This window comes from Helianthus annuus, chromosome 1, assembly GCF_002127325.2.
Source record: "Helianthus annuus cultivar XRQ/B chromosome 1, HanXRQr2.0-SUNRISE, whole genome shotgun sequence".
In the NCBI taxonomy this organism is placed as follows: Eukaryota; Viridiplantae; Streptophyta; class Magnoliopsida; order Asterales; family Asteraceae; genus Helianthus; species Helianthus annuus.
Genome location: NC_035433.2, coordinates 91,708,849 through 91,720,968, shown reverse-complemented (window position 1 = coordinate 91,720,968; position 12,120 = coordinate 91,708,849). Strand labels below are relative to the sequence as shown.

The window sequence follows — 12,120 nt, the reverse complement described above, 5'->3', positions numbered from 1 at the left end:
AGAAACTTGAACCTTGCAACTGATTAAATAGGTCATCAATTTGCGGCAGAGGATATCTATTCTTGATTGTCAGCTTGTTTAGTTCTCGGTAGTCGATACACATGCGAAAGCTACGATCTTTCTTCTTAACAAACATAACTGGAGCTCCCCAAGGTGAGACACTTGGTCTGATGAATCCCTTGTCTAACAACTCCTGAAGTTGCGTCGACAACTCCTGCATCTCCGAAGGCGCAAGTCGGTAGGGAGCCTTAGCCACAGGCGCGGCGCCTGGAACTAAGTCTTCTGGGAAGACTTGTCTTTGCGGCGGTAATCCTGGCAAGTCTTCTGGGAAAACTTCAGGATACTCCTTTACGACTGGAATGTCTTCGATCTTTGGCTCAGCAGCTTCCTTATCCACGATGTGTGCCAAGAAGGCAACCCATCCCTTCTGTAAATGCTTTCTAGCTTTCAGATAACTAATGATTCTCAGAGGCGTATCGCGCTTCTCTCCGTGAACCGCGATCGTTTCTCCATCTTCTATTGGGATGCGAATGGTCTTTTCGTGACAAACAATCTCGGCTTTGTTGCTTGACAACCAATCCATCCCTACTACCACATCGAAGCTTCCCAACTCGACTGGTAGTAGATCCAAAGTGAACTCGCGTTCTCCCAGCTCAATTACGCATCCTCGGACAACTTCATTCGCTTCAACTAGCTTTCCATTAGCCAGTTCAATTGAGTACGGAACATCTAACTTACTAGCAGTTAACCCAAGCATGTTCTTAAATTCTAACGATACAAAGCTATAGTCAGCACCAGTATCAAACAGAACAGATGCAAATCGTCGATTTATAGGGAACGTACCAGTGACAACGTTGGGATCCTGGCGCACTTCCCTTGCTCCAATGTTAAACACTCTTCCACGGGCTTGATTCAGCTTTGGGCATTCCTTCTTAAAGTGCCCAACTTCTCCACAGTTAAAACAGCCCGGTCCTTGACCATTACCACTTCCGTTTCCAGCTTGAGTGTTGTTTTGGCTGCGATTCCCATTCCCAACTTGATTCGCAACGTTTCCCCGGTTTCCATTTCCGCCGTTTCCTCCCTGCTGGCGGTTTCCATTACCATTCCCATAACCTCTATTACCAGTACGCCCAGCACCAGTTCCGGCCCAACACGTATCCTTCGTGTGGTCGTTCCTTCCACATGATTCACACTTCCTCAATCTGCATTGGCCAGTATGATGGCGCTGGCACGTATTACACTTGGGCAGAGTACCCATGTAACCCTTCCCTTTGTTCTCAACACCGGTTACAGCTCTGGCCAATGTGCTTGATTCACCCTTCTTGTTCACATTGCTGGTACCTTGCTTGAAGTTTGAAAATTTCCTTTTATTTTCACCAGACGACTCCACATGAGTCTCTTTCTTCTTCTGCTCAGACACTGAAAACTTGTTCAATCGAATAGCTTCCTCAGTAAGAGCCACACTGAGATCTATGGCTTCTGTGATGGTTGTAGGCTTGGACGTAGTAACCATACTCATGATCTGAGGTGCCAATCCCCAGATAAAGCGCTCAATACGTTTGAACTCCGGTATGACCATGTACGGCACTACATGGGACAAATCGTGAAATCTTTGAACATACTCAGCAATCTTGGAACCTTCCATTTTCAGATGCCAGAATTCAGTCTCTAGCTTCTGAATTTCAGCACGTGAGCAGTACTTCCTTCTCATGAGCTCCTTCAGCTCATTCCATGACAACGCATAAGCAACAGCTTCACCCAAAGTTTGCACTTGCAAATTCCACCAAGATAGGGCTCCATCCAAAAACAGCCCTGAGATGTAGGTCATTTGTTGCTCGGGAGCACACTTGCTCATTCTAAGGACAGATTCAGTCTTCTCTGCCCATCTAACAAACGCAACAGCACCTCCTGTGCCGTCGAAGTTCACGGGCTTGCAGTCGAGAAATTGCTTGTAAGTACACCCTGCACATACGTTAGAATTTACAAATGGTATTAGCGAACATGCTATAAATATCCAAATGTATCATAGTATATCCCAAACGACTTAACATTACCATTGGGTGGATTGTTATTGCCGTGGTTATGCAAGATATTTCCACTCGTTTCTGCATGAGAAGCAGCGTATTGCGCGATAGCTACCGCAATGATCCCTTAGAGTTCTGCCTCATTAGTGGGCATGCGCGGGTCACGTCTTGGAGGCATCTTCTAAAAGATGTTTCACGTTGGTCAGGTCATAGTAAGTAAATAGTATGCATACATAATAACATTCATTAAGCACATAACATCTCATGTTATAAATAAATTAAGCACATAGCATCTCGTGTTATAAAATTAAAACAATCAATCCAACCTCACATATAATGAGAATACTGCGATTGCACTATCATGAAATCAAGACCACAATGTAATGTTTACAAGTTCATAACTGTATCGTACATCAACAGTGACTAAGGGCCACATCGCCCTTGTCCGAACAATCTTGTCATCTACAACAACAACCAAAACTAAACATCAAAAGTCAAGACATCAAAATGTGGTCTTCAAAAACTGTATAGTCTGCACAATCGCGGTCTTCTCACCAAAAGTCTACCTGCATCGAATCAAAATGCCTATGCTGATGGCGGAGGAGGAGGAGGAGGAAAATGAGAAAAGAGCAAGCGATGCATATGTAACCAGTCCTCCTCTAAAGCACGACAGACGCGCAGCAGATATGCTATCTGCTGCTCAGAAGTCCAAAAGCGAGCGTCTGAGTCGGGGGAAAGTGGACGCGGAGGGTGTGATGCTGCAAACGGGTCTGACAATGACAGGATGGACATGGAGCTCTCTCCAAATCCTGAATACGGCGCGTCAATGCATCCTGCTATATCATCAAGGATTTAAGGATGTCCTCCATAGAGTACCCAACATGGTACGGGTGGTACGGGTCAGACAGTGGCATGATAGGGGGCGTAGTCCATAAGAATGGCTCGCTCGATGGCATGAACGATGGTGCAGTAGGTGGTGCAACAGAAGGAAACTGTGATGTGAACGGTAAAGGTGATGACAGCATGGGTGGAACAGGAACAGGCGGCTGCCTAGATGACCCCTCTCCAGGACGCGGCGGCGGTATGTCCTGAAGAAACGTGATAGGTAGATCAGTGCAGTGAACATCCGTGGTGTGTGGGGGAAACAAAGGAACATCAGTGGGTGCAGACACATGTGCTACTGGGGGTGTAACAGGGAACACAAATGGTGGATAATCGTCATCGTCATCGATCCACCCGTTACGGGTGTCGGCGTAACGTGGATCTACATGAGTAGAAAAAGGTGCACGGTCAAACATCACCGGCACAGGATCAGGAAATGGTGCAACAACAGGATCCTCTATCAAGAGTGGAGCATCAACAGGAACGTCAGCAACGGGTACATCATCAACAAAGGGTGCAATGGCTGGTGCATCATCTTGAACAGGGTCATGCTCTAATGCAGGGTCAGGAGCAGCTAAAGGCTCTGGGGCCACAACAGGCTCCGGGTCAACAAGATCCATATCGAAGTCAGCATGGTCGTCAAACAAAGGATCGATGGGAGCTACGGGTGCCTCTAGGGGCTGATTCAAGTGAATGAACTTGATTCAAAATCAGGGGGAAAGACGGGATCTAAATCATCATCGACCTCGTGGTCAAACTCGTACTCGTGTGCGGGAGCAGGTGCAGCTGATGACGCCATGTCTGGGTCGGCGTCAGGAGAGTGATGCTGCACTCCCCGGTCGTGCAAAGATGCAGACGCCACAGACTCAAATGAATCTGGGACAGGTGAACCAACAGGATGCTCCTCCACAGGGGCCTCAATGGGAAGAATATCATCAGCAACAATAGGGGCCCCACCCTCATAGTCAGCCTCAGGCGGATCCTCCTCAAACAGATCGATGTCGTCGTCAGAAACGACATCGAGGGGCATATCTACTACTGGGTAAGCAGCAAGCGGTATAGGAGCAGGGATCACCGCAAGCGGTAAATCCCCGGCAGGAAGGCCATCAGCAGGCTCAACTTTGACGTCAGGTAGCACGAACGGCTGGAAGTCATCGTCATCAGTGCTGGTGGTGTCGGATGTGTAGACCTCTCGCTCTGACTGAATCTCGTCATCTGATACGATCGCCATGGGGTCTAGCGTGTCGGATATCCCTGTGTCTGACGATAAAACCATAATGTCTGTAACACAATCACATATATGCACACATATCAATCATAAAGTCAAATAAACACGTTAGTCGCAATAAAGCAAACAAATAATCATCCTAGTCTTACTAGACTACCCTCCCAGCCTCTCAGACTGAACCTCCTAGTCTCTCAAACCAACTCCCTGGCCTCTAAGACCAAAACCTCCCCAATCTCTAAGATTGGCCCCTCAGTCTTCATGACTGAACCTCCCCAGCCTTTAGGGCTGAACTCCCTCAGTCCCTAAGACTGAACCATAAATTGTGAAAAAAAGTGCTCGTACTTTTTGTTCGTAAAAATGTTTTGTATCCTGGATCTGGACGTAATGTATGCAATGTAAAAATGTTTTCGTGAGAGCCCTAGTGATCATAGTCTAGACTCGAGAAGGAATCCTAGTTCACTATGATCAATGCTCTGATACCAAGCTGTCACACCCTGAATTTTGCGGAAGCGTGAGTTTATTTGGTGTGACTTCTTAATACCATAGCAATTATCACAACAATGCTATATGAAAATAAAACCATGATGTTCATCCATTCATTCAAGTTTGAAAAGTTAACACGACAACATTGTTTTTTAAAGTTGACATGACAAACCAAATACAACCATGACATAATGAAAACATGTTCAACGACATAACGAAAGACATGAAATAAAAACACAGTTTAAGACTTGTGACTCATCCAGGCAAAAGTCACAATCCCTAAACTCGGATGACATCATTTTCCTTACGCAGCTTGACGGAGATGCATACCTTGCCAGATCCCTTAATTTCCTAAAATACATGTAGTTTGAAAAATCAACAAAAAGTTGAGCGAGTTCATGTAAAAGTGAGTATGTATAAACCTTCAAAGTATGTGTAAAAGTCCCTGGTATGTAGCAATAAGGAAAAAGAGATCACCAATGGGTTGCAAAGCCACTTGTATGTGTGAGAAAGTGCAGGGAAACTCAAACCTAGCAAATTTGTTACCGGGCTTCGGCTGTAAGACACAGTCACCTCTATGGGCCTCCCCGGCCTCACGGGTGTGGGCTCGCTACACCCAAATAGATCTATCACTCTTGTGCCCCTCGGTCCTACAACGAGGATTAATGGCCTCGAGTGTTGTACCCACCCCTCACATGATCTAGTAGTATAAACCATCCCTACGCTAACCATACCATGTAAATAAATGTTTGTAATAATTGTCGCATGTATTTCACCCCCGAAGTATAAAACTGAAAACAGTGAAGAGAAAAGGGGGACATGAACTCACTGAAGTGCGTATCCAGAAATGTCAATCTCAAACTCAAACTGCTGCGTGACGACCTACACGTCCCAATGTCTATTAGACGAATGGGCCGTGCCTTGGCTTAGGGTTTAGTGTTTTGAGTTGCGTTACTTTGGTATTATACTTGTTAAAATAATAATTATTTTAACTAACCCTTGTATTTAGGAAAATAGTTAGGCAACTATTTCGTATCTACACTTCTCAAGTATCTATATGTGTATTTCCTTCCCAAGTATGGGGGTATTTATACATGTATCTTGTGATTTAGAGTATTGACATTATATATTTTTAAGTCCCACTTAAGAAAAATACATTCAACATATTTATCGAAATCCATATAACCCAAAATATATATATTTTTCTCAAAAATAATATATTTACTATTGTGCAACCAAATAATATTTACCCCAAAATAAATAATATAATCACACAAGTGTTTTACTGTCAAATATATATTATTAATATATATTTATTCGCCTTTATTTTAGAAAACCCACCTCCAACACTTTGGAGTTTTGTAATAAATTGTATGGCGAAGTTTACTTCCGAAAAACAAGTCAATATATTTTCTAAATACTTGTTAGAAAATAATTTTTCTAAGTCTAGAGATTTTTTTAAAATTTCGCCAGAGTTTCCCCTAAAACGGGAGTGTCCATGCTTACTAGCATATCATTTTCTTTTCAAAATCAACCAACAATCATCAATAATCAATTCTTACTTTACCAAGAGCAAAAATATGTGTGTTATACTATAGTCATGAACTTGATATTTCCCGAAAACGCGTAGAAACATAGTGAAGCCTTTAGTAGGCTTAGTTACCTTCCAAAGTGTATTTATTTCGTTAAAAATCACTTTCTTAAACGAGTTACATTTTCGCAACTTGTAATCAATATTTACAAAAATTAACTTCTAGAACTCTTTTTGTAAATAAATGTTCTTACGTTTATTTTATTTATTAAAATAGTGTAAATTTATGTAAAGTTATGATTTTTCCAAAAAAAACCGCTTTCCTAACTTGGTTTACTTAGAAAAAGCTTCTAGTAAACTTGAATCAACATGGTCACCAATCTACTAGTTCACTTATGTTTTAGAAAAATCTCTTTTTATTCAAGTTCATGACTAACTTAGAAGGTGGTTATTTATGTAGTACATAACCACTTCCTATTCTTGTTACATCATGCTTCTAAATTTATTTAACAAGACTTTTATGGTGATTATCCTCCTACAACCAAGAATCATCATGAAATAACAACATACTCATAACAACATCAAACTAGTCATATTTCATCTTCAAGTAAACTTTTATGTTCATTATTCTTGTTTTAACATCTTTTAGTATTCTTATTCTTTTGTGATTTAAACAATATCATCATACTACATATCTTGACTAAGAACTAAATGAAGCAAGGTGTAATAAGACTTACTACTAGCACAAGGCTAGGGTAGAAATTCTAGTGTGAAGATGATGGGAAAAGATGATGAAGAAGACTAGAACAAAGCTCCTTTGAATGCTCCTCAAGATGCAACCTCCATGGATCACCTTCAAAGCTTTGAATGGAACTTGATAATGAAGAAGATGATGATGTTAAGTGGTGGTGATGGTTTCGGTTTGGGGGAGCCGAAAATGAGAGAGAGAGTGAGTGAAGTGAGGGTGTGTGATGATGAATGGAAATGGTTGTGATCTTGGTCCATACTTATAGAACATGTCTTCATCTTTTGGTCATTCTCACAAGCAACACCCATTAAACAATTGGAATTAAATCAAGTAGGAGATTATGAAGCATGGTAAAAATGATATGGTGGGTCCACTTGGGACCGATTTTGGCTGTGGGGGGGGGGGGGTAAAGGGAAACATTTTGTAACCAAAGTGTAATGGTAAGTTGGATTTCAAGTAATGTGTTTACATATGTTAGTTAGTTACTTTTTAGTGGATGTTAGGGTGTTCGGGGATCACGACAAGCCAAGAAATAGTAAAACAATGTGTCTGGCAAAAAAATAGTGTTTCGGGTAATGTCCGGTTATCTAGTTAGATACTGTCCCGTTAAAGTGTTTAATTATTCCCTAAAGTGACTTTCATATGTATTTTAGCAACACAATTAATCCCCGGCACTTAGAAAAGTATACAGGACCATTCTGACATATTTTTGCACTTTACTAGTATTTTAAAATGCTGAATTTTATTAATGAGTGCAGAATTCTGCATTTAAAGTGTGTTTTAAGAACTTCCCGGCACTGTAACTATCACCTAGTGAGGCAGTTTTATGGTCATCACCTCCCTACACTCCCTACTAGTGTAGTACTCTATTCCGGGCTCATACTTGCCCAAATGACATTGTCTGTCTAGGTGCTAGCGTTGTCAGCATGTTTTCTGGGTTATCAGCCCAGTGTGCTAACTGTGCTTTGTGCATCAAGTTTGTCACTAATGTTTGTGTGTAATAAATGGAGTGACAGTATAAGGTGTGATGCATATGTATGTATGTAACCAAAAACATAAAGCAGTTTAATCACAGTTGTAATCAAGCACAGTCATTAAGCACAAATTTAATATTAATTAAGTGTACGGATACCTGAATTTGTGAGGGTTGTCACAAAGCCAATTGAAGTCTCACACATTCACCTAAGGTGCAACTTAATCTTGTAGGTCACAAGTTCGACATTGACCTTCCCCCTGCTACTGTTAGAAGCTTTGGTGTAGTCGATAGTATGGACCGGATGTCCAAGCCTCAAGCAGAAACCTTCTGTAAGGAGGAAATCGCATGTATATCTCTTCATGGTGGAGATTCACTGATTGTCCGCATCACTTCGGCGGTGGGAGACCAGAAGTGTTTCACCTACCGTGCTACCCTATCATTGTTTACCAATGCGCAGCCCGAAGAACTTCCAGGTTTTTCCCCTCGCATTGTCAGGAGAAAAATCAGATGTGTATCACGCTAGAAGCAGTCCTGATATCTGGTACCTCTTATCGTCTTGCGCCTGGGGGTTGCAAGAACTGTCCAATCAACTTCAGGAACTACTGGATGGGAGTTTTATCGATCTAGCTCCTCGTCTTGGGGAGCCCAAGCTCTATTGTGGAAATGAAGGACGAGTCCTTTCGTACGTGTACAGACTACCACAATGTGGCAATCATAGACCGTCACCCTCTATCTCGCATCGACGACTTGCTTGACCCGCTACAATGATCAAGCTTCTATTCGGAAACCGACTTAAGATCGGATTGTCACATGATGGAAGAACCAGGGGAGGATGATTCCTAACACGGCGTTACAGGCACAGTACGGCCACTATGATTTTCTGTTCATGTTGTTTAAGTTATCCAACACACCAGCAGCCTTAGGGATCACATGAGTAGTATGTGTCAACCTCATCTCGCCAGATTCGTCAACCGTGTTTATCTATGACGTTTTGAATCACTTCCAGGAGAAAGGAACACCATGAACGGCACTTGTATTTCATCTTAGAGCTCCTAGGGGATGAGCAACTCCATGCGAAGTCTACCTAAGTGTGACTTCAGGATTCGAGAAGTATACCTTCTTGGTCATGTAGTCAACGAAGTGGGGATACACGTGGATCTCACTAAGATCCATTTTATTAGAAATTGATCGGCACCAAAAAGTCCTTCGGGGATACAATAATTTCTTGGTCTCTCTAGATACTATCGTAGATTCATCACGGGATTTTCGAAGATCGTGCAGCTTTAATCTCTTTAGCACAGCAAGGTGCTGTGAATTCGTGGGAGACAAAACAGGAGGACGTCTTTTCCGCTTTCGAAACCCAACACTACAATGCACGGAGCATCGTCTTTACCTGAGGGTACGGGTGATCTAGTGGTATACCATGATGGTTTGAATCAGAGTCCCAGTTACATGCCGATGCAACACAAGAAGGTGATGGCTTACGTGGTGGATTTACAAGAAGAACTACACGAGACACGACCTACGGTGGAAGCCATGGTCTTTGGATTTAAGTTGGAGGCATTACTTGGACGGTACCAAATGCACTACTTAGACCGATCACAAGGGCCTCTCGTGTACCCTTGTTTCGAAAGAGCTAAACATGTGATGGCATCGCTGGATGGAACTTTTGAATGATTTCGACAGTGAAACCTAAACGTGTACGAGCCTCGCAGCACACCATCGACTCTAACATACCTGATCAGATCCATCTGCTTGAACCAAAACGTTGAAGGATGAGAACCTCCCAGCAGAATCCGTGTGGGGCGTGGAAAAACGACTTATATATAAAATCGGGAGATACCCACTACCTCATGGAGCGAATATGGGTCTCACTATACAGCAATCCTAGAGAACTTGTGTTGGGTGAAGTACACAAGCCTCGATATCCTACTCGTCCGGGTTTTGATAGAATGTCTTAGGATCTAAGGATCTTGTACTAGTGACCGGACGTGAAAGCCCACATAGCAACGTATGTGAACGATGTTCGACTTATGAGAAGGTCAAGGTGGAGTACCAGAAACCTCCTGGGTTGTGTCAGCAACCAGAAACACCCATTTGGAAATGGGAACAGACTGCCACGGATTTTGTCACTGGTCTACCTAAAACTCAAAACGGAAACAATATCACCTGAGTGATCGTTGATTGTCTCATGTAACTAGTACACTTTCTTGCAATCAAGGAAAATTGACAAGTCTTCGTATCCTGTGAGTAATTACCTGTGAAGGGCGGTGTCTAGGCACGGGGTGCCAACTCATGTTACCTCTTATTTTGATCTATACCTTATTTATGACAGGCAATACACAACACCCTTGGCTCACGTCTAGACATGAGCATTTCTTATCATCATAGGATAAACGGTCAGAGTAAACGAACCATCCTGACACTCAAAGACATGCTGCGAGCATGTGTGTGATTGACTTTAGTAAAAATTGGAAGGACATTTACCTTTGGTTGAGTCCTACTGCAGCAGTTACCACTTTAGTATTCAGACAACTCTGTTTGAGACATTGCATGGACGATAATGCCCATCTCCTTGTTGGACTAAGGTGGGTGACAACCTAACCACAGGTCTAGGACTTGTACTTGAAACCTCTGAGAAGATTGTTTAGATTGGGAATCGTATGGCAGCAACGCGTGACCGCCAGGAAAACTAATAAGCTTAGGAAACACTGAGAGTTCGCTGCAGGCGAACGTGTCATGATTGAAAGTCTCACCCTGGGAGGGTGCGGTGCGCTTTGGGAAGCGTAGCAAGATGAATTTACATTACGTTGGGCCATTCAAAATTCTGGAAGGAATCAATGACATGGCCTACAAACTCGAGCTACCTGACGAAGTGAGTAACATTCGCGATGTCATTTAAGTCTCGAACCTAAAGAAGTGCTTGTCCGGTGAAACGCTTGTGATACCCTTACTAGAGCCTAAGATTCACGACAAGTTGCAGTTTGTCGAGGAATCCATCGAAATCATGGATTGGAAAGTTAAGGTCCGTAAGCACAGTCGAATTCTAATCGTGAGGGTTCATTGGAACTCAAGACGTGGACCGGAGTTCACATGGGAACGTGGAGATCAGATGAAGCTCAAGTATCCTCAACTTTTCCCAACTGACCAATCTAGTTCTGATGCAACTGGTGAATTTTGGGGGCGAAATTCCCTTTCAAGTTGGGGATGATGTGGCACCTGCAGAAAATCCACAGTCATCCTGATCTAACAATTTGCTGCTTTGGTTTACTTGGGGTTGATGTGACAACCCGAAATCTTAAGATCTTTCCTCTACGCATCACTTGTTTCACAATCCTGTTTTTACAATTTGTTTTATGTGATGTCATGTGTAGTTTATTTGAATGATTAAAGTATTCTGATGCCTGGTTGTTAAATGTGTAATGTGTAATGTTTAATATTTAATGTGCAATGGAAACCCAAGATGACGAAGAACAACTCTTCGCCACAACTCTTCGCCACAACATTGCTGGACGAAAAATGAGTCTTCGTCACCATTAACCTCGATGAAGAAGGGCCTTCGTCGAGCAGATTCTTCGCTGAACGAGCCCTCGGCCCAAATCCGTGAACACGACCCATAGGGTTGTGCGTGGTTCTTATATTTTGCAAACACGAACCTTTATCAAACCCTAAACATTCCTCTCTTCTCCTTTGCAAACCCAACGGCAACACTATTCCCCTCTCGAGGATCTTCGTGATTCCCATCTCAGTTCTCTCGGTTAGTACATAATCACCATTGATTGATTGAACTTATTGTAGTACTAGGTTGCATAATATCGTGATGAGTTGTTTGATTTTGTTATTACTTAATGTTCGTTAGATATAATTGCATGATAGTAGAAGTCTGGATGAAAACATTGGGATAACCTACTGTTAGGTCTAACATAGAAGCATGAATAATGATGATCGATGACCTAGGGGACTATACATGGTTAGATTATTATGATTGTTATGTATATCGAGATTTAGACATTGAATTGGATTGATACTTGTGAATTAATGATTGATCTGTTAATCTGGTATGAAGTTGTCAAATGATGAATTGGTTAGTTATGGTTAAATAGTAATTAGGGTTCTTGAGGAAATCATGTTTACCTGTTGAGGTGCAGCGACGAAACTTCCCACGAAGAACCCAAGTCGACTAAGTATGGTTCTTCATCGACTGGCCTTCTCGACGAACAATTATGAACCTTCATCGCAATTACTTCT

At 42.5% G+C, this 12,120-nt stretch overlaps 1 protein-coding gene across 1 annotated transcript; it reads right to left on the bottom strand.

The window, feature by feature from the left end:
- Positions 1–2,860: 2,860 nt before the first annotated feature.
- Positions 2,861–3,526, bottom strand: LOC110930387 (proline-rich receptor-like protein kinase PERK9). The gene has a single exon (XM_022173691.1). The coding sequence runs from the start codon at positions 3,524–3,526 to the stop codon at positions 2,861–2,863; it is 666 nt and encodes a 221-aa protein (XP_022029383.1).
- Positions 3,527–12,120: the final 8,594 nt, after the last annotated feature.

Bases quoted from the DNA above. Each gene is read 5' to 3' on its own strand.
- LOC110930387 (XM_022173691.1), bottom strand. From the start codon at position 3,526: ATGGATCTTGTTGACCCGGAGCCTGTTGTGGCCCCAGAGCCTTTAGCT.